The sequence below is a fragment of the Bolinopsis microptera genome, chromosome 9, assembly GCF_026151205.1.
Source record: "Bolinopsis microptera isolate Bmic1 chromosome 9, MBARI_Bmic_1.0, whole genome shotgun sequence".
NCBI classification, from domain to species: Eukaryota; Metazoa; Ctenophora; class Tentaculata; order Lobata; family Bolinopsidae; genus Bolinopsis; species Bolinopsis microptera.
This window is the reverse complement of record NC_087080.1, coordinates 16,065,394-16,092,836: the sequence shown is the minus strand read 5'-3', so window position 1 is coordinate 16,092,836 and position 27,443 is coordinate 16,065,394. Positions and strand designations below refer to the sequence as shown.

At 43.1% G+C, this 27,443-nt stretch overlaps 4 protein-coding genes across 5 annotated transcripts in view; all 4 read right to left on the bottom strand.

Annotated features, from left to right (window-relative positions):
- Nucleotides 1-1,314: 1,314 nt before the first annotated feature.
- Nucleotides 1,315-6,137, bottom strand: LOC134820744 (iron-sulfur cluster assembly 1 homolog, mitochondrial-like). Its single transcript, XM_063831331.1, has 3 exons — nucleotides 6,012-6,137; nucleotides 2,261-2,363; nucleotides 1,315-2,153 (listed from the first exon to the last, which is right to left on the bottom strand). The coding sequence occupies exons 1-3, from the start codon at nucleotides 6,135-6,137 to the stop codon at nucleotides 2,005-2,007; spliced, it is 378 nt and encodes a 125-aa protein (XP_063687401.1). The 3' UTR covers nucleotides 1,315-2,004.
- A 158-nt stretch (nucleotides 6,138-6,295) lies between these two features.
- On the bottom strand, nucleotides 6,296-11,342 carry LOC134820437 (monomeric sarcosine oxidase-like). 2 transcript variants are annotated; one of them, XM_063830821.1, is made up of 3 exons: nucleotides 11,235-11,342; nucleotides 8,412-8,581; nucleotides 6,296-8,316 (listed from the first exon to the last, which is right to left on the bottom strand). In XM_063830821.1, the coding sequence occupies exons 1-3, from the start codon at nucleotides 11,338-11,340 to the stop codon at nucleotides 7,354-7,356; spliced, it is 1,239 nt and encodes a 412-aa protein (XP_063686891.1). In that variant the 5' UTR covers nucleotides 11,341-11,342; the 3' UTR covers nucleotides 6,296-7,353. The 2 variants fall into 2 exon arrangements, with proteins under 2 accessions (XP_063686891.1, XP_063686892.1); XM_063830822.1 differs by having other exon boundaries at nucleotides 6,329-8,316; nucleotides 11,241-11,342.
- Nucleotides 11,343-12,268: 926 nt separating this feature from the next.
- LOC134820393 (uncharacterized) overlaps nucleotides 12,269-27,443 on the bottom strand; it is a 29,394-nt gene continuing 14,219 nt past the window's right edge. Inside the window, exons 14-24 of the mRNA XM_063830763.1 lie at nucleotides 26,862-27,101; nucleotides 26,464-26,697; nucleotides 26,160-26,279; nucleotides 25,842-25,999; nucleotides 25,132-25,237; nucleotides 24,568-24,707; nucleotides 24,274-24,425; nucleotides 23,326-23,450; nucleotides 22,885-23,097; nucleotides 21,164-21,355; nucleotides 12,269-12,817 (exon numbers count right to left, since the gene is read on the bottom strand). Of these exons, the coding sequence (XP_063686833.1) occupies nucleotides 12,662-12,817; nucleotides 21,164-21,355; nucleotides 22,885-23,097; nucleotides 23,326-23,450; nucleotides 24,274-24,425; nucleotides 24,568-24,707; nucleotides 25,132-25,237; nucleotides 25,842-25,999; nucleotides 26,160-26,279; nucleotides 26,464-26,697; nucleotides 26,862-27,101 (1,836 nt within the window). The 3' untranslated portion in view covers nucleotides 12,269-12,661. The remainder of the gene's footprint in view (nucleotides 12,818-21,163; nucleotides 21,356-22,884; nucleotides 23,098-23,325; nucleotides 23,451-24,273; nucleotides 24,426-24,567; nucleotides 24,708-25,131; nucleotides 25,238-25,841; nucleotides 26,000-26,159; nucleotides 26,280-26,463; nucleotides 26,698-26,861; nucleotides 27,102-27,443) is intronic.
- Nucleotides 13,207-21,141, bottom strand: LOC134821016 (uncharacterized). The gene is made up of 5 exons (XM_063831681.1): nucleotides 21,130-21,141; nucleotides 14,838-15,154; nucleotides 14,397-14,517; nucleotides 13,898-14,015; nucleotides 13,207-13,211 (listed from the first exon to the last, which is right to left on the bottom strand). The coding sequence occupies exons 1-5, from the start codon at nucleotides 21,139-21,141 to the stop codon at nucleotides 13,207-13,209; spliced, it is 573 nt and encodes a 190-aa protein (XP_063687751.1).

Sequence of the window (27,443 nt, the reverse complement as noted above, 5' to 3'; positions counted from 1 at the left end):
GGGTTTGGGGGGGGGGGGGGGGGGGGGGGGGTTTTTTTTTTTTTTTTTTTTTTTTGGTGGGGGGGGGGGGGGTTTTGGGGGGGGGGGGGGGGGGGGGGGGGGGGGGGGGGGGGGGGGGGGGGGGGGTTTGGGGGGGGGGGGGGGGGGGGGGGGGGGTTTTTTTTTTTTTTTTTTGGGGGGGGGGGGGGGGGGGGGGGGGGGGGGGGGGTTTGGGGGGGGGGGGGGGGGGGGGTTTTTTTTTTTTTTTTTTTTTTTTTTCGTTTTGGGGGGGGGGGGGGGGGGGGGGGGGGGGGGGGGGGGGGGGGGGGGGGGGGGGGGGGGGGCTAAAATTTTTTAAAAAGGGCTTTTTTGAGGGAAAAAAAAACCTTTTTTTTTTTTAAATTTTTTTTTTTTCCATTAGGCAAAAACCAAAATTTTTAAAGGTAAAATTAAAAATTTTTAGGTTGGGGGGGGGGAGAAAAAAAAGGGGCAAAAGGCCACCTTAAATTTTTTTAAAAATTTAAATTATTAACTTTTAAAAAAACATTTATAAATTTTTTTAAGTACACAAATTAATTACAAAAAAGGGGGGATTTTTTTTATTTTTTAAAAAAAATTTTTTTCACCTCAAAAATTAAATTTAAAAAATAAAAAAAATTTAACTTTTAAACTTTATTCCCCAATTTAAAAAAAAGATCCCCACCGGGGAATTTTTGGTTTTTGGGGTGGGGGGGAAAAAAAAAAATTGGCCCCCTCCCTTTAGCTAAATGAGACTTTTAAAGAAAGAAAAACCTTAAAATTATTTTCCTTTAAATTTTTTTTTAAATAAATTTTTTTTTTTTAAAATTTTTTTAAAAAAAAGTGTTTTTTAAAAAACTAAAGTACATTAACTTTAAAAAAATTTTTTTTAACCCCTTTTTTACTTTTTAAAATTTTTAAGGTTAAATCCTTTTAGGCCCCCTTTTGGTGGAGGGGAAAGGGGGGGGCAATGCATATTTAAAAATTTTCTTTTAGGGGGAGGAATGGGGAATTTTTTTTTTTTTCCCCTAAAAATTTTTCTTTTTTGGAAGGGTTTTTTTTTGTCCCTTAATTTTTCAAAATGGATTATTTAAAAAAAAATTAAATAATTTTTTTTAAAAGTTTGGGTTTTTTTTTAAAAATTTAAAATTTTTTTTTTACCCCCCATCAATTATTATTGTTTTAAAAAAATTTTACTCTGAAAAAAAATGTATTTTTTTTTTCCAATTAAAAAAAACAAAGTTTTTTTAAAAACTTTTTAAATTTTTTTGAATTTAAAATTTGTAACCTTTTTTCAAAAAGGTTTTATCCCAAAAAATAGGGTACTGTATGGAAAAAATGGACAAAAATTGTAACTTTTGATTCGGATTTACTTCACAATTTGCAACAAACTATGTATCCCCTTTCATCTCGGACTATTTCCATGTATTTTGAAATTTTTTTGTCCATTTTTGTTCAACTTGAAAATATAGGGTACCACATGGACAAAAATGGACAAAAAACATGATCCCCTACGGCCTACATACCATTTAGAGCTGAAATGAGGTACATGATAATGACAATTGAAAACCAGTTAAATTATTTCTACGCTGGGGAGGATTTTCTGCTTTTAATATAATTTTATTTTTATGAAGTAATGTCATTAAAAAGAAATGTGTATTTTTTATAACATAGTAATTTCGTGATGCATTAACTATTAAAGTATTAAGTGATTAATTGTACCATCTGTTACTGAGCTGCTTAGTAAGTTAAATGGTTAAATCTCTGTAGTTGCTCTCATTCTCTTCATTACTGTACAGTGCTAACTGCTAGTACATATTGGGTCAAGGTCACTGCAGTCCCACTTAAACACTTCATCTTCTACTCAGGGGTGTAGGAAGCGGTGGGGCAGGGGGGCCTGCTTCTACTACTTCCACGTAAATGTTCTTCACTTGGTTTGAGATGGTTGTTGGATTGTTTGTCACACACTGATAATATGTTTGTCACACACAGTGTGCATTATGTATACTACACACTGAAACTCTCACCACATCCGCAAGTCCCTTTAACGTTGGGGTTATTGAAGACGAATTCTGAAGCAAGCTTGTTTGTTGTGTAGTCCATCTCAGTTCCTATCAAGGTCATCAGTGCTTTGGAATCAATGAATATTTTCACTCCTGAAACAGAATGTATTATTGATTTTCGCAATTCAAAACATCTCGACAATGTAGTAATAAATATAATAATACTTTAAATAGTTTAATAATTGTCTAAGGTGCTGTACCATCTTGCTCAACAACTTCGTCAAACTTGGTCGCGTAGTCACAAAAGTCTAAAACATACGTCAAGCCATTACATCCTCTCGTCCTGACAGACACTTTTAAACCCTGAGACATATGTGAGGGTTATTAAACACGCGGTTCCGCTTCGAAAAAATTGATAATAATTTCGAGTGTGAAGCACGAGGGATTATTATGAAAATAACCCCGACGTGCTTTATCACGAGGGGTTATTTTAACATAACTTAAGCGTGCCGGTGTTATGTGTTAAAACCCCCTACGGGTTAGTGCTAGGACCAACAAATTTTACATTTTACTCTTAATTCTAGCTATATGAGATCAGTATCGAAAATATGAAATGGAATTGGGACGTATATTATACTACTAAATAAAACTAAGGTACTATGACATTTGAAATTAGCGTTCTATTTGAACATTATTCCTCGGTCAGAACGTTGAATGAATTATATCGATAAGGGGCGTCGAGTTGAGCCTGGCAAGCGATAAAAGGTGGATCAGATAATGTTATCGTGTCATGAAGTTCATCAAAGTAGACGACTATAATACATGTAACATGGCTCATATTATATATCAAACAGTGCATTCGCTAAGACAAAATTTACCGGACAAATGTAACCGTCGAGACAAGTTCTGGAACTGGTCCAAGTAATGTAAGAGTCCAAGTAATGTAATTGTGAGCAGTGTGCTGGAGTTTTGCCAGCGCCTTATTAGACCGATACGTAGATCAAGTGTATTTATAGCTCTTACGTTATGCCATAGTTCACGTGACATTTTTTACCAATGCGCGTCGTAGTAGTTAGTCACGTGATACACGTCATCAACATTCAACAATAAAAACACGTGAAAGTGCACGGATGAAATTCTCATGGAATATCAAAACAAAACAAATCTTGTTGAGCCAAATTAGCGGGTCGGGATTATAGAAGCTGTGCTGGGGTTATTTATTCAGCGGGATTATCAGAATCCCGCCCGCCCGGCTGATTATTCTAACCCAGAGGGGTTAATAAAACAAGAAATGCCGCTTTTATTTGGCGGATGGCCGCTCAATTTCCTGATCCGTGATGGCATATGTTATTATATTCCATACAACCTGGGGACCCCAGGCTTTACTGTTTCTAAGAACTAGCAGGAACCCGTATAACCCTAAAATGAGACTAAAATAATTATTGCCTATTTGACCAAAACCCATAATCATGGGTAGAGTGAACCGCTGCCAGTGTCTCTCTTTTCCAAACAAAAGAAAATGATATTAATTTGAGGAACCGTCCGCAAATGCAAATTGATACCGAGAATGAAATCGGTCGCTCGCTTTTCCCATTCAATAAGCTTTATTACAATACGTAAGCCGTGAATGAATGGGAAAAGCGAGCGACCGATTTCATTCTCGGTATCAATTTGCATTTGCGGACGGTTCCTCAAATTAATATCATTTTCTTTTGTTTGGAAAAGAGAGACACTGGCAGCGGTTCACTCTACCCATGATTATGGGTTTTGGTCAAATATCATCTCTTTTTGATTATAATGTCAGGATAATTTACACAGTCGAAACTTAATAAGGAGGTAATTTCAACGATTTCGTAATTTTACCTTTGAAAACGTTTCCTTGTGTTTAGGTAGGCATATCTGTCAATAACAGACTGAATATAGCACTTTTTACTCATTCAAGTTGGCATTAAATTCATATATAATGCCATTTTAATATCGTGGGAAAGCAGAATATATTCGAAATCACGAATGAGCAAAATTCTCACCTTTCGCACGTGCAAACTTTGAGCGGACGTTGCGTGCGCATAAAATATTGAATCACCATAAATTTTTGCATAGTGTTATTTAATATATAGTTTGATAAGCATGAAAAGTTTCAGAAGATTTCAAAAAGAACTTGGATCACAACGGGACTCCAAAGTTGGTAAAAATCGTGAAAATAACAATTTTTAGTGATTATAGCTATTTTAAATGAATTTGGGCGTGTCCCCACGTGTGCAACTTTTCGATTTTCAACTTTAAAACTAGCCTATAACACAATTTAGACCTTTAGGAAGCAAAATTGAGCTCCACAACCCAAGGGATGGCCCAACACCAGAGAATACTAATTCACAACTTTTGTGTTTTTATAAAATTATTCTTCAAAAAAGCACAAACTTCAATAGCGAATATCTTTATGAAGGAGCAAGGTAGGAGAACTTTCCGGTAGATTTTCAGAATGCTTGAACAATTATCAAAGGTGAAAATGTCCTCAGATTTTGAATAAAATTACTCCTTAATGCTTTAAAATCGATTTGAAAAGTTGTTATTTTGTCAAAAATCAAGTTTTAAAAACACTTAAATTGATGACGTCATCAAGTGATGATGATGACGATAAATTATTTTTCGATATAATGTAAACTAAAGTATAAACAATTATCTTTAAAACCTGTGGTTCGAAATGACTGTATCTTTTATACTTAAATATACTTGAATCTACGGACACTTAAATGTAGGCTACAATTTACTGCAAAAGCGTCTATACATATATATATATTATATAGCTTCACGACAATCTGTTGTAAAACAGGGGTTCCAGAAAACCCACTTCCCGATACTCCTGCAACATGAAATTTTTTTTACAGTCGATTTGGACAAGGTCTAGACGCTCTGCAAAGTTTCAGATCTCTAACTCGATTTTAACATGGTTTTTAAGGCACCTGAATATGGCGATTTTGGGTTTTTTACCTAATTTCGTATAACATGCTGGCGCGTATTTTGCGCAAATTTCTTAAAAACCTCCACATAACTATTTCTTATTCCTGTCATCTTTAACATTGAATTAGAATGTTTTGAACTTAAATATACCTGCTGAACTACTTTCGATGAGTCTTAATGCCTGGAAAACAATAAAGGGGATATAATAGTATAGGGGGTACATAGTGTTGTGAATATAAGGGCAACGGTTATGCTTGCCAGCATTGTGATTTAATTCACGTCCAATTTGGGGGTCCAAATTTTAGGCTCTAAAACTCCTATTCCTTGTGGCAAATTTTTTATTTTTCATCCTGATTTGGAGGCCATTAAAGCATTTCACCCAGTCAAAAAAGTTTCAGTTGTATATCTTTTACTGTTTTTGCGGAAAGTCGCGTTAAAGTTGATGCCGTGGTGTCAGTAAAATGGTAAGGATAAACACATCCATATATATTTTAGATTTCATCCATATATATATCGTCTCGCTTTATATTATATAGTAAGATGCAGATATGACAGAGTGACAGGCTGTACGCCGCCCAGTTAATTCCATATTGAATCGTGTATATTTTTATGGAACCATATGTTCATTGTTTATGCAACCTGATATGACACGGATCTGTTCAAAATAGTAACAAATATGTTTGTTATTTCAATTATATTTATATCTCTGACGATTATTCCCACATGTACATGAAATTTTTAGTTGGACAACAACGTCATTTACTTAGTAGGGTTAGTAACGCTTCTATAATATATAATAATTGTCCGTGGCGTCGTCTGCCGCCAGTGCATAATCGGCAAGCCGAGAGCTAGATACAAATCGATACGACCGGTTAAGCCAAACAATTGTTTCAATCATGAAAGCATGATATCATCAGTGACAACTGAGATAGGAGCTAAAATTGTTTTAAGTACAAAGCTAAAACGTTTTAGCTTTGTACTTAAAATAATACATATAATATATATTATGTAACTACGTAATGTAAATAATACATATTATATTATATATGTAACCTGGCACTGCTGTCTGGTAGTGATGTCGGTCACCTTCTTTACTGCGGCTGGAGTAAGTGAGAGTGCTGCTCGTGTTGGAATGAGGCGTGACCTCGTTACCGCCCTCACTGTCGCTCCAAATGTCATGCTTTTAGGGTGTAGTTTTAATTATTAGAAATTACACAACTGACACAGTTTTAAAAGTTGCAGTGCCGGGTTTACGTGAAAAATGTGAAAGTTTAAGACTTTAAGCAATTTCAATTTTGTAACTTTAAGTTTTAATCCAGGATACATATTGGAGCTTTTCGCGATGTAAAAATGTGGTGATTCGGAATCAACATTCAAAAATAAGTCGAAATAATTTGGTTCGAACTCCCGAAGGCCCCTTCATAAGATTCCCAACATTCCACTAAACTACTAAAGTACGTATAACAAAAATAAAAGTGATATTGCAGAACTTTGACTCATTATTAAATATTTATCAAATGTAACTCGAGGTCCGGGTGAGTATAAATTATAACGAATAAAAAAGCTAAGTGTGTAAAAAATAAGTCTGTTAAAGCCCAATTTAAGTAAAAGTTAAAAATGTTAAAAAGCGGAAGGTGAATAAGTGAAATTCCAAAATCGGATGTGAACCCCATCCAATTGTTACCGGTTCGATTCCGAATGGGCCTTTGGCCGTGCGTCCCTCAAAATTGGCGCGGCTCTGAACGACATTGATGTTATGTGTTAATTCAGAGCCACGCCAATTCAGATGTGAAGGGCACACGGTCATCCTCTAAGCAAACTTTGTCACTTAACGATATCTTTGTCAGATAATAAGATCCCAGCAGTGATGGGCAGTTCATTTCAATAAAAGCAGCAGCTGTTAGTCTGAAATGTGGTGCAGGAGGAACTTTTAGCAAATTAAAGTCATCATCTAGTCCGGAACTTCGCACTTCTCTTAGATTGATGTGTCCTTGTTAGTACTGAGAGGCTATGTTATTTAAGTATTAACTTGAAGACCAGAAGTGCTATTTTTAACTTGATCCTAAACCAAACAGTGGAGCTTTTTGAGGTAATAAAAAGCATGATAGGATCACGTATCTTCTTTTCGTAAATACCAAAGATAAATCGAGCAGCATTGTTCTGTATCTTATGTAACCATTATAGACTGAGTAGTCTATAATGGTCTATAATGGTAACTGAGTTGCAGTAAATAGTCCAAATAGCCCTTTGGATTGATTAACATACTTTTATTAATCGATAGTCTTATTGAAGGTTTATTTGGCGATCAAAAAAGAATCCCAGATTCTGAGATTCTTGGCTTGCTAACGGAACTGAATGAGAAGTCTCCAGATCCACTGTCTGGATATGAATCAAATTAAGCACTAAGTTCCTTACTGTATCGAACTCTAAAATCATCCGGATCCAAATGGTCACAAACCCACTCTCCCTTAACTATACTATCTGCACAAATACTTCCGATTTCAAGTCCAAACTTGGCAGATTTACCATTCCCTCCGCCCGCCACCATCAAGTTTTCTTCCACAAAACCGATCAATTGCTTCCCTGAGGTTGTCATCGCCATGACGCAAAAATCGAGTTCTTCACTTAAAGGATTCACCCCTGGGTATAACGATTCGAAGTGGGCTTTAAAATATTTCCTTGCTTTCGGATAGTCTTTCTGGCAGTACCACTCTTGTACTTCCTCCAGGGTAGTGAGCACTTTCCCTAACTTATTCTCGTCCAATTTCGGGTACACAACGTGACCAATTTTCAGATACGTTTTCCCGTTAGGATATTTGATCGGTGGTAAAATATAAATATAGCTGCTGGTTAGGTTTGGTTTGTATATCATGGAAGGAAAATCAGCCATATCCTTGGAGTCTTTCTCGTTCAGTTCAAGTTTCAAAACACTGTGCCCGACCAGCTGCAGTTCAAGTTTCCTTTTGCTGGGTAGGATGTTGAAGAAGTTGGTGAAAGAACCACAAGCTAGGACAATTTTCTTACAGGAAATTACATCTCCACCTTCAAGAGCTATTCGGAAATTTCCTTCATATTTGGTTATGTCTTTGACTACTTCGAAGTTTCGCTGGACGCCATTATTTTCAGCTACAGCCTGGCAAGCCCTCACTAAATTTCTCACACTTATGTAACCATTGAATTTTTTAGAAAAACGTCCAGAGCAGTTTTGTGGTGGTAGGAAATAACTCCACCTCTCCTTGACGAAGGTTTCGTTCACCTCTTCACAAAGCAAACCATTCTTCTTGCAGAACTTGTCTGTCACGGAGGAGAACTCGCTCACAAACGAGTCACCAGCTTGACCTATTACCGCGCTCCCCACCTGAAGTAAAATCTCACGTAGTGTCGTGAGAACACTGACAATTCAGAAACTGCCATGATCCGCAAAGTCGGGTTTAATAAAGTAAAAATAAAAACCTCCCAAAAAATTTGAAGACCGGACAGCTGCTCTAGCTCCGGATACGAAAGCATACTGCGGTAAGCCAAAATCTGCTCGGTTTCTATTTGCGAGATTACACGTGATATCCTGCCTTCGTCGTAGTGACACCCAAATACCTCACGATCTCGTGTCTTTGCTTCAGGTTCCCCTAAAGATAATTTAGCTTTATTCCACATATTCCTCCCGAACGTCCGTTTAATTCTTCAATGTGTAATGAAAAACCAAGGGAATGAAAATATAAAAATACTAGTGTAACCCGTGCCTACGGCCGGGACTTCACTACCGTAGTTGAAATGATATTTAATGTAACCCGTGGCCGTGGGGGGGGGGGGGGGGGGGGGGGGGGCAACCATATTAAAGTATAGTAAAATTTAGGTTTTTTTTCCAATTTTGACCCGGGGATATACTTTAATATATTTTAATATACTTTAATATACAGGGTGGGCCAAAAGTCATTGGGCATACGTTGGCCTTAATAGCTCCGCTGTGTTTTATTTTTGAGAGCTGTTGCTTTGCAGATGGCATACTGTACTTACTGGTTCGAGGATTTCCCCGTCAAAATTTGAAAATTCGAATATTTTAGACCACGCCCATTCAATATTAAAATGCCTATATTGTTTTTTGCTATTCAACGCCTATTTTTTTCAGAGACGGTAGATTATTAAATGTTGCATATGATCTGAAAACATGAGGCAAAACGGATTAGAAATGACGAAGTTATCAAGCATTTTCTGTATCTCGTTAACAACATTGACTGGGTGATTATGTGACACCGTGACACGACACGACACCTTAATTGGGCACCCTTAACAATTCCCATAATGTTTAACGGGGTAGTTAACAGGGTCACCTAATCACGTGATTAGGTAAACCAATCACCTGATCACACGTAATGAATAAACTATCTTCATATCTCGGTCATCTGAGAAGCTTGTCCTTTTTCAGGACAAGTGTAATTCGAATGACCAAACACAATTCAATAAAATTAAGCTCGATTCGACTTTCAAAACTATCAAATAAATGCAAAAATGAACCTTCATTTGAAAAAAATGAACTCTAGTATTAATCGATTTGACAAATTCCTCGAAGCAGTGGTGGTAGTAAGTCATACCAGAAAGAATTATTTCAATTGGGCACTCAGTGACTGAGCTATTAAGGCCAACGTATGCCCACTGACTTTTGGCCCACCCTGTATATTAGAGTATGTTAAAGTATATCAAAGTATATATTAAAGTATATTAAAGTATATCCCCGGTCAAAATTGGAAAAAAACCTACATTTTAATATACTTTAATATGGTTCAAAATTTTGAATGGAGATAATATAGGTATATTAAAGTACATTAAAGTACATTAAAGTACTTTAATATACTTTAATATATGTACCATTACATTTTCGTATCGCTCAGTCCAATCAGACCGCAATTAAATTCTGAGTACCCCTCACATATCTAATAGTAATTCATTATAGGCAATCTTGAGATCCACAGCCAAATTACCTAATTATATAAGAAATCTGTTATGAGGGGAAAGAGCTGTAATCAGGAATTACTAAAAAAGAAAGCCTTATCAATTCCACTTAAAGACCCAGCACTAAAGGCCCATTTAAGGGGGCAGGGGGGGGTCTTTATGAAATTTCTCTCAAAATTGATTTTATAGTTGTTTCTAATAGAGGGGAGTGATATCTATCTGCTACTTTTGGTCCCATGGAAAAATTTTGTTCCTAGCCGAAATTATTGCCGGTCAAAGGTCAGCGCTCATGTGTAATTGTATTGCGCGAGCGATTTTCAATCGCGCGCCCTGAAAATCGAGTCTAAAAATCTATCTCCTCCTACATTTTTTGAGCAATCACCTTGAAACTTTCAGGATATGTTCTAAGGACCATTTAGAAACTTTTACTCTTTTTAGAATTTCGAGATAGGCCTTTAAACATTTTTTATTCGATTTTGAAAATCTTGGACCTGAAAAAATTGTCAAAAAACGAGGTCCAAGATTTTCAAAATCGAATAAAAATTTTTTAAAGGCCTATCTCAAAATTCTAAAAAGAGTAAAAGTTTCTAAATGGTCCTTAGAACATATCCTGAAAGTTTCAAGGTGATTGCTCAAAAAATGTAGGAGGAGATAGATTTTTAGACTCGATTTTCAGGGCGCGCGATTGAAAATCGCTCGCGCAATACAATTACACATGAGCGCTGACCTTTGACCGGCAATAATTTCGGCTAGGAACAAAATTTTTCCATGGGACCAAAAATATCTGGTAGATATCACTCCCCTCTATCAGAAACAACTATAAAATCAATTTCGATAGAAATTTCATAAAGACCCCCCCCTGCCCCCTTAAGATCGATCCGATAACCTTCTTTAATTTTGTTAATATGGTACCACAAACAATAAAGGTGGTAAAAAGTGGCAAAAAGTTACTGTGACATAAAAAATTGGCGACAAGTCTAATTATGTTTGTAGGGGTACAATATTCCGTTGAGAAATCCTTGTGAAAATTCCACTCTTCCCCTAACTACTTCCATCATGTAACATTTCACATAACGAAAATAAAAGGTCGTTATAAAATAGGAAACCAGCTGTTCGTTGGAAACTAACCTATTGTAAACTTTAATTACGGAACATCTGAATTTTAAATAATAAAAGTGAGGAGAGGCTAATAGAGCAAGTTTATTAATTAAAACTGCGAAAAAATATAAAACATCTTTAAAACTTGCTAAGTTTGAAACAATAATTAATATTAATAAGTCAATACAATGGGTTCAAGGTGATAAAGCAAAATATGACAGTAAAGAGTTTTACCAGGACCGATAAGACAAATGTTGAGGCTTGTGTTGTTCTTGGATAGGTAGTAAGCTGTACAGGAGCCCATAGTGCCAGCACCCACTACACACACGTCATACAACATAACTCACTTGTGGAAAATATGGTATTAGCGGGTTGTTCAAATCGAAATCTTTATCGATTTTTCTCCAAAACTACAGGAATACAGGGTGTTTCCCATAAAATTTGACTGTTTTAAAAAAGAAATTAATGAAGGAGCATTTGTGCACACCAAGTGTTAAGTGTTCTGTTTAAATGGTGCTACGTCAGGAACTTGAGCTTGCTGTAATTAAGAGGTTTACAAATCGACTTTTAGTCGTTTCTACAATATTATGTATTAATGCTTTTCATTAAAAATTTTAAAAATTACAACAAAGTCTTCATGTTATGTATCCTGGGTTTTGACAGGATATTACCCGCTTAAAATATTTCCATCGCGTTACATAATACTCAATAAATGTAAAAAGTATATATAAACATATAAGTAAGTTATTGTCATATTTTTTGTCATCGCTATAAATTATATTATATATTTTTCAATAAAATTCAGTTTAGTGAAAATAATCATTAAGTCTGATTTTGTGAAACACTATGAAAGTGGAAAATAGTCACACTTTCTGCAGAACACCCTGTATATGCAGCGAAATTTAGTTTCCCAAGCCCCCAATTTATCAAGACTGTTTGGTTATTACTGCAAGCTTCCAATTCATTGTGGCTATTTGGTTTCGCAAACCCCCAATTTATTTCGGCTATTTGGTTTCGCAAACCCCCAATTTATTTCGGCTATTTGGTTTCGCAAACCCCCAATTTATTCCGGCTATTTGGTTTCACAAACCCCCAATTTATTTCGGCTATTTTTTTTCGCAAACTCCCAATTTATTAACGGCTATTTCGCAAACTCCGCAGCAAATTTGGAAAACGAAATTAGATATATACAGAATAGTATTACAGGTTATATATTATGAAAATCATCATTGCAAAAATAAAACCCAGTCCATGGGACTGAAAAAATTAGTTGACTTTCGATTCGAAAGAGTTAAATTCTAAATCATCCATGTTAGATAATTCGTAAGTTTTGTTTGAGGTATTTCTTGATCCGCAGCAAATTTGGATTTTATTCTTGGCCACTGTCCACTGTCCAGACCTGTGTTTATTACTTAAAGGCCTTAGTTAAATTGATGTTAATAAAACAAAATCAAATAGTAATAAATTAATAAAATAAATAGTAAAAATCTGCGAGCTTTCAAAAACAGGCTCTAAAATAGGTGACACAAAGGCGGGGTGCAACACCTAACCCCGCCTTCGCAATACCTAACCACGTACAAAAAGGAAGAACTATAAAAATAGTTTAAGGATATTTAAAATCCTAGCTGCTCTAGTGGCAGCCTAAAAGCCTAAAGATAATTTTATATTTTCAAAGTCTCTAAAGTTATATTCCAAACGTCTCTCTCGGTCATAAACATCTTGGAACCCTTGGTGACTTGATTGGTCAACAGTTTCTCGATACTGTTAACGTCACTTTTAAACCCACACACGCTTCTTGATGAATCATCGAATAAAGTCTGAAAATAACGATGGGAATTTTTTTTTCAATTAAGAGTACAAGAAAGGTTCTTTTGCAATAGTCTAATCACAAGGTAGCTTTAGGTAACTAACGCTACCTAGCGATAGCTAGCACTAGCTAACGTGTTTAGTATTGCAAAAGAACCCAATAAATCAGCAAGTATACCGACCAAGTATTTATTATAAATATAAATCCAAAACAATTGAACGGATCGAAATACTTACCTTAGTTCCAAAACATTTGTGTTCAATTTTTGGGCTCTACAAATTGAAGTACCAAAAAATTTGGGCAAGAAATTTGGACTTGTTTGGGCATTTTTAGACGAGTTAATTTGATCTTTAATTAATGATAATTTAACAGTCTAGGATTATCAATATCATAAAAGTATCATGCTGGAAACAAAAAAATAGACAATAGTAGCTTATCATATTTTGATGTACCTGCTACCTAGTGTCAAATAACCAGCTGATTACTTTTGAGGGGGGGGGGACACTGAGAGGGGGGGGGGGACACTGAGAGGGGGGGGGGCACTGAGAGGGGGGGGGGGACACTGAGAGGGGGGGGGTACTGAGAGGGGGGGGGCACTGAAGAGGGGGACACTGAGAGGGGGGGGGACACTGAGAGGGGGGGGGGACTTTAGAGGGGGGGGACACTGAGAGGGGGGGGGACACTGAGAGGGGGGGGGACACTGAGAGGGGGGGGTACTGAGAGGGGGGGGGGGGCACTGAAGAGGGGGACACTGAGAGGGGGGGGGGGACACTGAGAGGGGGGGGGGGACATTGAGAGGGGGGCAGTGGGCACTTTAGAGGGGGGGGGGGACACTGAGAGGGAAAAACACTGAGAGGGGGGGACATTGAGAGGGGGGTACTGAAAAGGGGGGACACTGAGAGGAGGGGGGGACACTGAGAGGAGGGGGGACACTGAGAGGGGGTGGGACACTGAGAGTGGGTGGGACACTGAGAGGGGGGACACTGAGAGGGGGGGGGACACTGTGAGGGGGTGGGACACTGAGAGGCGGGACACTGAGAGGGGGTGGGACAATGAGAGGAGGGGGGGGGGACACTGAGAGGGGGGACACTGAGAGGGGGTGGGACACTGAGAGGGGGGACACTGAGAGGGGGTGGGACACTGAGAGGGGGGACACTGAGAGGGGGGACACTGAGAGGAGGGGGGGGACACTGAGAGGGGGAAGGACACTGAGAGGGGGGACACTGACAGGGGGTGGGACACTGAGAGGATCAGGAGGGGGGGACACTGAGAGGGGGGACACTGAGAGGGGGTGGGACACTGAGAGGATCAGGAGGGGGGGACACTGAGAGGGGGGACACTGAGAGGGGGTGGGACACTGAGAGGGGGTGGGACACTGAGAGGGGGTGGGACACTGAGAGGGGGGACACTGAGAGGGGGTGGGACACTGAGAGGAGGGAGGGGGGACACTAAGAGGGGGTGGGACACTGAGAGGGGGTGGGACACTGAGAGGGGGGACACTGAGAGGGGGTGGGACACTGAGAGGGGGTGGGACACTGAGAGGGGGGACACTGAGAGGGGGGACACTGAGAGGGGGGGGGGGGTCACACTGAGAGGGGGTGGGACACTGAGAGGGGGGACACTGAGAGGGGGTGGGACACTGAGAGGGGGTGGGACACTGAGAGGGGTGGGACATTGAGAGGGGGTGGGACACTGAGAGGGGGTGGGACACTGAGAAAGGGGACATTGAGAGGGGGTGAAACACTGAGAGGGGGGACACTGAGAGGGGGGGGGACACTGAGAGGGGGGACACTGAGAGGGGGTGGGACACTGAGAGGGGGTGGGACACTGAGAGGGGTTGGGACACTGAGAGGGGGGACACTGAGAGGGGGGACACTGAGAGGGGGGACACTGAGAGGGGGTGGAACACTGAGAGGGGGTGGGACACTGAAAGGGGGGACACTGAGAGGGGGTGGGACACTGAGAGGGGGGACACTGAGAGGGGGTGGGACACTGAAAGGGGGGACACTGAGAAGGGGTGGGACACTGACAGGGGGGACACTGAGAGGGGGTGGGACACTGAGAGGGGGTGGGACACTGAGAGGGGGTGGGACACTGAGAGGGGGTGGGACACTGAGAGGGGGTGGGACACTGAGAGGGGGTGGGACACTGAGAGGGGGTGGGACACTGAGAGGGGGGACACTGAGAGGGGGGACACTGAGAGGGGGTGGGACACTGAAAGGGGGTGGGACACTGAGAGGGGGGACACTGAGAGGGGGGGACACTGAGAGGGGGGACACTGAGAGGGGGTGGGACACTGAGAGGGGGTGGGACACTGAGAGGGGGGACACTGAGAGGGGGTGGGACACTGAGAGGAGGGGGGACACTGAGAGGGGGTGGGACACTGAGAGGGGGGACAATGAGAGGAGGGGGGACACTGAGAGGAGGGGGACTGAGGAGGGAGAGGAGGGGGGCTGAGGAGGAGTGAGACTGAGAAGGAGAACTGAGGAGGAGAAATGAATAGGAGGAGGAGGAGAAGAAGGACTCAAGAGGAGGAAAGAAGAAGGACTTGTTTTCTTGAAATTGTTGTTTTCTTGAGGAGGACCCAAGAGGAGGAGGACCCAGGAGGAGGACCCAGGAAAAGGCCCCATGAGGAGGACTGGGGAGGAGGATGACCGATGAGGACTGATGAGGACTGATAAAGAGGACTAAGGACGAGGAGGAGGAGGAGGAGGAGAAGGACTGAGGAGTGAGGAGGAGGACTGATGAGGAGAAGGAGGTGTATGAGGAGGATGAGGAGGAGAAAGGAGATGAAGGATGAGGATAAGGAGGACTGAGGAGGAGGACTGGTAAAGAGGACTGATGAGGAGGAGGACTGAGAAGGGGAGGACTTAGGAGGACTGAGGAGGGGAGGACTTAGGAGGAAGAGGAGGATTGAGGAGGAGCAGGACTGAGGAGTAGAAGGAGGAAGAAGACTGAGGAGGATCAGGAGGACCCAGGAAGAGGAGGAAGAGGAGGAGGACTGAGGAGGAGAAGGAGGACCCAAGAGGAGGAACCAGGAAGAAGAGGAGGAGGAGGACTGAGAAGGAGGAGTGAGACTGAGAAGGAGAACTGAGGAGGAGGAATGAATAGGAGGAGGAGGAGAAGAAGGACTCAAGAGGAGGACTGAGGAGGAGGAGGACTAAGGAGAAGGATGAGGAGGAGGACCCAAGAGGAGGAGGACCCAGGAGGAGGACCCAGGAAAAGGCCCCAAAAGGAGGACTGGGGAGGAGGAGGACTGATGAGGACTGATAAAGAGGACTAAGGAGGAGGAGGATGAGGAGGAGGAGAAGGAGTGAGCAGTGAGGAGGAGGACTGATGAGGAGAAGGAGGTGTATGAGGAGGATGAGGAGGAGAAAGGAGATGAAGGAAGGAGATGAAGGATGAGGATAAGGAGGACTGAGGAGGAGGACTGGTGAAGAGGACTGATGAGGAGGAGGACTGAGAAGGGGAGGACTTAGGAGGACTGAGGAGGGGAGGACTTAGGAGGAAGAGGAGGATTGAGGAGGAGGAGGACTGAGGAGTAGAAGGAGGAAGAAGACTGAGGAGGAGAAGGAGGAACCAGGAAGAAGAGGAGGAGGAGGAGGACTGAGAAGGAGGACTGGGAAGGAGAAGGAGGACTGATGAGGAGGATGAGGATGAGGAGGAGGGTGACTGGGGAAAGGATTGAGGAGGAGGAGGAAGACTGAGGAGGAGGAAGAGGAGAAGGACTGAGGAGGAGAAGGACTGAGGAGAAGGAGGAGGAGGAGGACTGAGAAGGAGGACTGGGAAGGAGAAGGAGGACTGATGAGGAGGATGAGGATGAGGAGGAGGGTGACTGGGGAAAGGATTGAGGAGGAGGAGGAAGACTGAGGAGGAGGAAGAGGAGAAGGACTGAGGAGGAGAAGGACTGAGGAGAAGGAAGAGGAGGAGGACTGAGGAGGAGGACCCAGGAGGAGGAGGACACAGGAAAAGGCCCCAGGAGGAGGAGGATGACTTGGGAGGAGGACTGATGAGGACTGATGACGAGGAGGAGGAGGACTGAGGAGGAGGACTGAGGAGGACTGATGAGGAGGAGAAGTAAGTGGATGAAGAGGATGAGGAGGACTGAGGAGGAGGACTGGTGAGGAGAAGGAGGAGGACCAAGGAGGAGAAGGATGAGGAGGAGGATAACTGAGGAGGAGGAGAAGGACTGAGGAGGAGAAGAGGGATCCAGGAGGAGAACCCAGGAGGAGGAGGAGGAGGAGTGAGGACTGAGGAGGAGGACTAAGGAGAAGGAGGACTGTTGAGGAGGATGAGGAGGAGGGTGACTGGGGGAGGACTGAGGAATATGAGGAAGACTGAGGAGGAGGAGGGAGAGGAGAAGGACTGAGGAGGAGAAGGACTGAGGAGGAGAAGGACTGAGGAGGAGAAGCAGGAGGAGGAGGACCCAGGAGGATGAGGACCCAGGAGGAGGACCCAGGAAAAGGCCCCAGGAGGAGGAGGAGGAGGACTGGGGAGAAGGAGGACTGTTGAGGACGAGGAGGAGTAAAAGAAGGACTGAGGAGGGGAGGAGGAAGAGGACTGAGGAGGATCAGGAAGACCCAGGAGGAGGAGGACCCAGGAGGAGGACTCAGGAGGAGGAGGAGGATGACTGAGGAAGACTGAGGAGGAGGAGGAGGAGGAGGAGGAGGAGGAGGAGGAGGAGGAGGAGGTGTCCGTTTTTGTCCGTTTTTGTCCGCTCTATTTTTTGTCCGTTTTGATAATATAGGGTTTTGAACGGAAAAAACGGATAAAAAACAGGATCCCCCAGGAGGAGGAGGAGAAGGATGACTGAGGAGGAGACCTGAGGAGGACTGAGAAGGAGGAGGACTGAGGAGTACTGAGGAGGATCGCTGAGGAGGATCGCTGAGGAGGATGGCTGAGGAGGATGGCTGAGGAGGATGACTGAGGAGGATGACTGAGAGGGAGGAGGAGGAGGACTGAGGAGAAGGAGGAGAAAGAGAACCCAGGAGGAGGACTCAGGAGAAAGAGGAGGAGGAGGACTCAGAAGGAGGAATGAGGAGGACTCAGAAGGAGGAATGAGAAGGAGGAGAACTGAGGAGGAGGAGGAGGAGGAGGAGGACTGAGGAGAAGGACTGAGGACTGAGGAGGAAGAGGAGGAGGATGAAGAGGAGGAGGAGGACCCAGGAGGAGGAGGACTGAGGAGGATGATGAGGACCCAGGAGGAGGAGGACTGAGGAGGACTGAGGAGGATGGCTGAGGAAGATGGCTGAGGAGGATGACTGAGAGGGAGGGGGAGGAGGAGGAGGAGGAGTCAGGAGGAGGACTCAGGAGGAGGACTCAGGAGGAGGGAGGGGGAGGAGGAGGAGGAGGAGTCAGGAGGAGGACTCAGGAGGAGGACTCAGGAGGAGGACTCAGGAGGACTGAGAAGGAAGAGGACTGAGGAGAACTTAGGAGGATGAGGAGGATGACTGAATAGAAGGAGGAGGAGGGGGACTGGGGGAGGACTGAGGAGGAGGACTGAAGAGGACTGAGGAGAAGGATGAGGAGGAGGACTGAGGAGGAGGACTGAGGAGAAGGACTGAGGACTGAGGAGGAAGATGAGGAGGATGAAGAGGAGGAGGATGAAGAGGAGGAGGAGGAGGACTCAGGAGGAGGACCCAGGAGGAGGACTCAGGAGGAGGATGAGGACTGAGGAGGAGGAAGAGGAGAAGGACTGAGGAGGAGAAGGACTGAGGAGAAGGAAGAGGAGGAGGACTGAGGAGGAGGACCTAGGAGGAGGAGGACACAGGAAAAGGCCCCAGGAGGAGGAGGATGACTTGGGAGGAGGACTGATGAGGACTGATGACGAGGAGGAGGAGGACTGAGGAGGAGGACTGAGGAGGACTGATGAGGAGGAGAAGTAAGTGGATGAAGAGGATGAGGAGGACTGAGGAGGAGGACTGGTGAGGAGAAGGAGGAGGACCCAGGAGGAGAAGGAGGAGGAGGAGGATAACTGAGGAGGAGGAGAAGGACTGAGGAGGAGAAGAGGGATCCAGGAGGAGAACCCAGGAGGAGGAGGAGGAGGAGTGAGGACTGAGGAGGAGGACTAAGGAGAAGGAGGACTGATGAGGAGGATGAGGAGGAGGGTGACTGGGGGAGGACTGAGGAATATGAGGAAGACTGAGGAGGAGGAGGAAGAGGAGAAGGACTGAGGAGGAGAAGGACTGAGGAGGAGAAGCAGGAGGAGGAGGACCCAGGAGGATGAGGACCCAGGAGGAGGACCCAGGAAAAGGCCCCAGGAGGAGGAGGAGGAGGACTGGGGAGAAGGAGGACTGTTGAGGACGAGGAGGAGTACAAGAAGGACTGAGGAGGGGAGGAGGAAGAGGACTGAGGAGGATCAGGAAGACCCAGGAGGAGGAGGACTCAGGAGGAGGAGGAGGATGACTGAGGAAGACTGAGGAGGAGGAGGATCAGGAGGAGGAGGTGTCCGTTTTGTCCGTTTTTGTCTGTTTTGATAATATAGGGTTTTGAACGGAAAAAACGGATAAAGAACAGGATCCCCCCAGGAGGAGGAGGAGAAGGATGACTGAGGAGGAGACCTGAGGAGGACTGAGAAGGAGGAGGACTGAGGAGTACTGAGGAGGATCGCTGAGGAGGATCGCTGAGGAGGATGGCTGAGGAGGATGGCTGAGGAGGATGACTGAGGAGGATGACTGAGAGGGAGGAGGAGGAGGACTGAGGAGGAGGAGGAGAAAGAGGACCCAGGAGGAGGACTCAGGAGAAAGAGGAGGAGGAGGACTCAGAAGGAGGAATGAGGAGGACTCAGAAGGAGGAATGAGAAGGAGGAGAACTGAGGAGGAGGAGGAGGAGGAGGACTGAGGAGAAGGACTGAGGACTGAGGAGGAAGAGGAGGAGGATGAAGAGGAGGAGGAGGACCCAGGAGGAGGAGGACTGAGGAGGATGATGAGGACTGCAGAGGAGGAGGACTGAGGAGGACTGAGGAGGATGGCTGAGGAGGATGGCTGAGGAGGATGACTGAGAGGGAGGGGGAGGAGGAGGAGGAGGACTCAGGAGGAGGACTCAGGAGGAGGACTCAGGAGGAGGACTCAGGAGGAGGACTCAGGAGGACTGAGAAGGAGGAGGACTGAGGAGAACTTAGGAGGATGAGGAAGAGGACTGAATAGAAGGAGGAGGAGGGGGACTGGGGGAGGACTGAGGAGGAGGACTGAAGAGGACTGAGGAGAAGGATGAGGAGGAGGACTGAGGAGGAGGACTGAGGAGGAGGACTGAGGAGAAGGACTGAGGACTGAGGAGGAATATGAGGAGGATGAAGAGGAGGAGGAGGAGGACTCAGGAGGAGGACTCAGGAGGAGGACCCAGGAGGAGGATGAGGACTGACGAGGATGACTGAGGAGGTGGAAGAGGAGGAGGAGGAGGAGGAGGAGGAGGAGGAGGAGGAGGAAGAAGAGGAGGAAGCATCTAAATGTTATTTCAATTTCTGTTATTTTTTGTCCGTTTTTGTCCGTTTTTGTCCGTCTTTGTCCGTTTTTGTCCGCTTTATTTTTTGTCCGTTTTGAAAATATAGCTGCCAAACGGACAAAAAACATGATCCCCCCCCCCCCCCCCCCCCCCGGGTGGGACACTGAGAGGGGGGACACTGAGAGGGGGTGGGACACTGAGAGGGGGGACACTGAGAGGGGGTGGGACACTGAGAGGGGGGACACTGAGAGGGGGTGGGACACTGAGAGGGGGGACACTGAGAGGGGGTGGGACACTGAGAGGGGGGACACTGAGAGAGGGTGGGACACTGAGAGGGGGGACACTGAGAGGGGGTGGGACACTGAGAGGGGGTGGGACACTTAGAGGGGGGACACTGAGAGGAGGGGGGGACACTGAGAGGGGGTGGGACACTGAGAGGGGGGGGACACTGAGAGGGGGTGGGACACTGAGAGGGGGTGGGACACTGAGAGGGGGGACACTGAGAGGGGGGACACTGAGAGGGGGGAAAGGAAGAAAAGCATAGTTAATAAAGAAGAATGGGACGACAAGAACATTTAAGTTAAGTTCAATAGACGACAGACGTATTATTTCTTCAACCACTGACCAGCCGAGTATTACTACTTGTTTAACTAAAGAATAAAGATATGACGTGACAAAATATTAATTCACAAATTTTGGCCCATTGATTTAATTCTATGTTACATTAATTATGTGCAAAAAATTTCAGCGAGAAAAATTTGTTGGGAACTAAGGTAGTCTAATAATTTTGAAAATTGCCGAATTAAAAGTGATGCTGTAAATTTACGGTTTGATATCATGAAAAAGTGGTAATTCTTATTGTTTGATCAATCCACCAAAAACTTGAATCCTCATGAATATCAAAACTTTCACTGACCCTGGGAAATTCTTTCTTCACTTTTTCCGACAACCGGAAGTTCCAATACACTTTCTCCTTGCCCGGAGGGAATTGAAAAACAGTCCAGATCTCTGTGGTGAACTTTTCCAGGGTATTCTCTATTTGTGATACTGATTCAGAATCACCAACTATTTCAACACTATCGTAAGAATTGCTGAACGAATAGGCGACCTGTAGAGGTGTTAGAGGTCAGTTCAAATTGATATAAGATAGTTTAAATTGTAAAAAGTTAAAGTTAAAATCGAAAGTGGCGACAAAATATGCGACTAATATTCTTATATCATGGGCACATATTAGGTGCGATGGGTGCGGGATCGCACAATTTACCGTTTTCCGCACACTTCCGCATAATTTATTGTTTTCCGCTCATTTCTGCACATTTTGTGATTATCTGCATATTTCCGCATAATCTAGCATTTTCCGCGTAATTTTGCATAATTTTGAAATTTTCGCGGTAAGATTTTCGAGTGTAAAAACCAAAATATGTTAAAAGTCGGGCCCTTTTATAGGACCGTGACTCAGGCCCTTTCGGGACCCTGACCCAGGCCCTTTCGGGACCGTGACCCAGGCCCTTTTGGAACTCATGCTTAGGCCACGTGACCCAGGCCCTTTCGGGACCGTGACCCAGGCCCTTTTGGAACTCATGCTTAGGCCACGTGACCCGGTTACCACGTTACCGAGGCCCTTTCGGGACCGTTACCCAGGCCCTTTCGGGACCGTGACCCAGGCCCTTTTGGAACTCATGCTTAAGCCACGTGACCGAGGCCCTTTCGGGACCGTGACCCAGGCCCTTTCGGGACCGTTACCCAGGCCCTTTCGGTACCCTGACCCAGGCCCTTTCGGGACCGTGACCCAGGCCCTTTTGGAACTCATGCTTAGGCCACGTGACCCAGGCCCTTTCGGGACCGTGACCCAGGCCCTTTCGGGACCGTTACCCAGGCCCTTTCGGGACCGTGACCCAGGCCCTTTCGGGACCGTGAACCAGGCCGTTATGGAACCCTCGTCATTACCGTACTTCGATTATAGTGTATCAGTTATCATTCGTAACTTCACCACATCTGATTACTCTATATCAGGGGTTGAAGTTGTTGAGTAGATTCCATGATCCAAAGTAGGTGATAATAGAAGAAGCTGAAGTAGGTGTAAAAGGGTGATGAGCTCTATTCGTTGTAGAATGTAGCGTTGGCTTTATTGTGGGCTCAATGGATCTTGGATCAAATGGTTTACAAGTACTGACAATCAATGCCAACAAGCGTGTCACATATTTGCGATCACGCATGGGATCTGATCGACTCTATCAAGAGGCGTCTTCAAATAACTGTCTCCTGATCTCTACCAGATCAAGTCACTGTTCTCAGATAACTGAATCTCAATATAGGTTCAATCATAGTCTTAGTAAAGAACTACACCCTCAGTAACACATAAACAGACCTATTTTTGATAAGAGCGGCGGTTATACGTTTAGAATTTCCAAAGTCCTTGAGAAAATGCAAAAGAAAACCGCACAATTCCCGCACAAATTTCGAAAAAATCGCCGCACATTTGCCGCATAATTGGTTAAAATTTACCGCACCTTACCGCACATTTTACCTTTATAGTCGGGTGCGGTACCGCATAATTTCGATTTTTTTACCGCACCTAATATGTGCCTCTGTCTTATATGGTAGAGAAAATACACACTGATTTTTAAAAATACTAACCTGGTCCTCAAATTGAGGGAACATTGCTCTCCACCCATGGGGACCACTCAAAAACATGGACTGTTTTTCTGTCAAAAGGACAGTTTTTCGAGTCAGCCACATCTGGGGCAGAACTTCATCTATGTGCCGTGACAAAGGTTTAATTTGTTCAGCAAGGCCCCACACTGTCACTTGGCCAGTGTTATCATAACCCTTCGCCCGATCTATGAACAACTGAGGAGTAATTTAACAGATGTCAACATTATATTATGTACATTCGTCATGCATATAATATATATATATAATAATCAGAGTGGATGATAATGTAGTGTCCGCCCCCCGGCCCCCCACGAGAAAGAGGGCGCAATACATATGACACGTACTGTGGTAAAGTGGTAAATGGACATCTAAAATCTGTAGCCAGAAGGAAGCACAATGGTAGTAGAGGACTGGTGGACTCACCTTGTCAAGCAGTTGAGGAGGCACAAAGTGAGAATCCCTGAAGTTTCCCTCCTTGGTTCGATGATCACGGAACAGCGTGGCACTCTCCATTACAGAATTAGGGATCCTCCACATTACTAGGTTGCCTGATTAACGGTTTAGAGATTAAATAATAAGTATATTATTGGTTTGTTTAGGATATTTTTTGACGCGATTTAAACTTACTACGAACAAAAAATACTATTAGCTTCTTCCCTGTGACCACGGGTTTTCTAGTCTCTATTATAATTCAAAGAATTATTTTTGTATAATGTATGTATGTACGACCACCCACGTGCAAAGATTTGCGAGCGACATTTTGATCGGTTTTGTGGTAATTACGTTGTGTTCAGTGCGAGCTACAATCGGCTGTATCTTCGGTTGTGACGGATATTTTTTAATGCGATAAAAACTGACTACCAAATAAATAGAAAACTACTAGCTTCCTCCCTGTGACCACGGGCTTTCTACAAGTATAATGTAATCTATACTAATAATCCCAAAATATGTGTCTGTCTGTCTGTGTGCGTATAATTTCCGAGCGGCTTATTCAAGAAAACGGTTAGAGTTATGGGTCTGGTTTTTTTGGTATAGTTTCGACATTGGATACTTGTTGGGCGCTCAGAATTAAATTTACTCTGCGACCGGTTTCGACTGATCGAGTTCATACCTTTTCACCGTTTGAACATTTGCACTGTTTATACTTTTGCAACTCAACTGCGATAGTGAAGTCCTGGCCGTAGGCACGGGTAACACTAGTATGAAATATAAATACATAATGAAGTGCAATGAGTTATGTGGTTAAATTTACATAATGAAATGCTGACAATGTTTATCAATTTTTAATTAAAGGTCTATTCATCAGCAGCAGGTTTCAAATTGTATAACTATAATAATGAAAATATTTTTCAACGAAGTTCAATGAATTACCGAGTATGATGCTACATTCGTCAATATCTTTTTCTGGTCCAGCGAAATAAATTTCCCGTCCAGAGATATGGAACCGAAGGTTGGGCCAATACTGCTTGTATTTGACGGATATAAAGACACGAACAACGTCAGTATACGGAATATCAAACATCCTGATGATATATGAATTACAGTTTTATTTTGCATACTACATCGTTACATAAATTATTATATATTGTTATCAATTGATAAATTATATTGAAAAATTATAATGCATGCTGATTGAAAGCTAGAAAGATTAAAACAATTAATTACTTGTCTTTAATGCGAAGCTTAAAAGTAATATCTTCGACTGTATTCTTTTCAATGGCTGCCTTCAATATGGTTATAACATCATCTACTTCTGATTTTTCTCCATGCAGCACTAGTTCGTTTTCTCCATCACTCACAAACACCTGCAGGTAGAATCACGTAATTCTCTCCAAGTGAGGACACCCTGCGTTCACTGTCAGAATCCTTTTCGATATTGCGATCAGGCGCTATGTAGCTATAATATAGCGCTATATAACACTATATTTGGTAGAAAGAATACCGTGTGTTTTCCATTTTTTTACAAAATCTTTTAGCGTAAAAATGCTTCAATCCAATCATTCTAATCAAGGCAATGTTTGTTTGATAATATAGCAATAGCTGTTAAAATATAATAGTCAAAGAATGACAGAGTCGAGTGTTGTAATCAATGGCAAACAACCAGATAAACCCCGGTCCCTACCCCAAATATGCGATTAAAGTTATTCCAACGAGTCACTAGTAGTGTAACTATGGTAACGAGTCACTAGTAGTGTAACTATGGTAACGAGTCAAAAATGAAACGCTCACCCCTGGATACAGCATAGCAAGATGAAATTTGCATGATTTTTGCAATCTGGCATCTCCGTTAGTAAAATATTTAGGGATAGTGCAACGAACTTCATTTGATACGTATCTGAGAAATAATTGATATTTTGAGAGTGTTTCTGAGAAATGATAAAATTGATATCACTTTTTATAATTTAAAAAAAGATGAACACCCATAAAGACTAACCCAATTTTACGACACAAAATAAAAGAAGGTATTATCAAAGAAGCCCGCCCAGCGGAATAGTTAGGGATGCAGTAGAGTTATGGTATCCTGCTGGTTGCGCTGCTTGAAAGTTGAAACATCAATCAACTAATCAATATCAAGACCATGTCTGAACGGTGATCTTCCCAAAGTCAGCTCCCAGATAACCCAACGGAGGCTCAGACTTGCAGGTCATGCTCACCGACATCCGGAGCTGACACTGAACAAACTGATCCTCTGGAAGCCGAGTCATGGGCATACTAACAGGGGGCGACCTCACTTAACACTACTAGATAACCTAAAAGCAGATACTGGGCTGAAGTCAGTAGATGAGATAGCTAGACTGATGGAGGACAGAAAGCTGTGGAGAACTGTTGTCAATGGATCTCGGGAACACTACCCGAGTTAAGTCAAGTGTTGGTTGGGCTTCTTGAATAGTGCCAAAAGAAATGAAAAACCAGAACATTGACAGGCTCGAACAACTCACTCCTCAAAAGTGTTAACATCTTCTCCAATGCCAGAGAAGTGAACCGCTTTTTCTTTTCGACCATACACAAAAGTTATATAAGGCCATCGTTTTCGACAATATTCATTGTATGGCTCGTACAGGATTCTTTTACCATACGATTCTTGATCTGGGTATATCTGAAATGGAAATTTGTTCATAACGTAATATTTTGTTTATTACCACAAATTTGTAGCAAAAACACGGAAAACCCATGACTTTCCAGTAAGGGTTGTTTTTGTAACCCGACAATTTTTGTTGATTACTATGGAGATCGTTAAACACAAATTATTTATTTACCTTAGTTTTGGTTTCCAAGCTTTTAAACCAACTCATTATCTTTTCATTAAATAGGCCCACTGAATCAGGGGCTCCTGTCAAGATTATTCTGTGGGCGTCTTTATTGTACCACCAATAAATCTGAAAGTGTGACAAAAATTATCGGTTTGTGGTGCAAGATTAACCTCTAACAGATTGAGTGGGTCACTGCTAATCATCTACAATTAATATTCCGTAATGTCCACTAATGAAGAATCTTAAATACAGTTAGTTGATGCCACAACGCAAAAGATCTTTTAATACTATTAAAATTCTTATTTCTTACCGTTTCTCTGGCCTCGTTCATTTCTTCAACAAGTCTAGAATTGTAGAAGCAATTTTTAACTGGAAAATCCTGACCAACATAATCGTGCACATTAAAAATAATAGTTTTCAGTCCGTGTAACGAAAAGGATTTTATCTTGGACACCAAGTTGTCCACCCTCTCTCTATCTTCCCCAAACACGTTCACGTAACATTCTTTTGTGTTTTCATCGTAAAATTCAACGTAAAATTTTACCTGCGAAATATTGGCTTTTCTTAACTAATAACCTACTAGTAGAAATTATTTATGTCCGATAATTTGGATTATCATGAAATTAATTTGTAAAGGGACTCAACTTCGGCGATGCGATAATTATTATTTTTATATTTTATTTTTATAAACTCATTTTGTTTACTCACTATTCCATCAGCCAAAGCAGATTGGACAAACTCCGTCCCAGTCAGGGCTGTCATTCCATAATTCATGTCATCAAGAAGTATCTTGATACGATTAAAATTCATTTCACTCATTGCGGTTCCAATAATTTTTTCTGTCTTTTTGACATTCCGCTCATCTCCAGAAAGAGTTAGTTTCCAATTTCTGCTTAGATCGGAAGTATTTCGAAGTATTTTCCTGTCGCAATTCTGATCGCATTGTACCTAAAATAAGGAATCGGGTTCATAGCCATTAGTCAGGGCTGAAAGTGAATCTGCTTGCACTGAATGTTCATAAGGATTTCTTAACGGAATATTGGTACTTGTTGCCAATTTTGTGCCATTAAAAGTCACGCTATTTCCAGGGGTTTTTCATGAAGAAAATTTTCTTACAGTGCAAACTGATTCATTATATAATGATAGAAGCATGTTAGGGGGGTGACAGCATGTTGGGGGGGGTGACAGCATATTAGGGGGGGGTGACAGCATGTTGGGGTTGACAGCATGTTGGGGGGGGGGGGGGGGGGGGGTGACAGCATGTTGGAGGGAGGGGGGTGACAGCATGTT

Excerpts from the sequence above, each read along its gene's own strand:
- LOC134820437 (XM_063830821.1), bottom strand. The coding sequence starts at position 11,340 with ATGTTGTATGACGTGTGTGTAGTGGGTGCTGGCACTATGGGCTCCTGT. Across the intron at positions 8,582-11,234 it reads CATTTGTCTTATCGGTCCTG|GGGAACCTGAAGCAAAGACA; the intron begins GTAAAACTCTTT and ends AATTATCTTTAG. Across the intron at positions 8,317-8,411 it reads GTCTTCAAATTTTTTGGGAG|GTGGGGAGCGCGGTAATAGG; the intron begins GTTTTTATTTTT and ends ATTTTACTTCAG.
- LOC134820744 (XM_063831331.1), bottom strand. The coding sequence starts at position 6,137 with ATGACATTTGGAGCGACAGTGAGGGCGGTAACGAGGTCACGCCTCATT. Across the intron at positions 2,364-6,011 it reads CTACCAGACAGCAGTGCCAG|GGTTTAAAAGTGTCTGTCAG; the intron begins GTTACATATATA and ends CATATGTCTCAG. Across the intron at positions 2,154-2,260 it reads CGAAGTTGTTGAGCAAGATG|GAGTGAAAATATTCATTGAT; the intron begins GTACAGCACCTT and ends ATTCTGTTTCAG.
- LOC134821016 (XM_063831681.1), bottom strand. Across the intron at positions 14,518-14,837 it reads CCCCTCTCAGTGTCCCCCCT|TGTCCCACCCCCTCTCAGTG; the intron begins GTCAGTGTCCCA and ends CCCCTTTCTCAG. Across the intron at positions 14,016-14,396 it reads CAGTGTCCCACCCCCTCTCA|TGTCCTTCCCCCTCTCAGTG; the intron begins GTGTGACCCCCC and ends CCCCCCTCTCAG.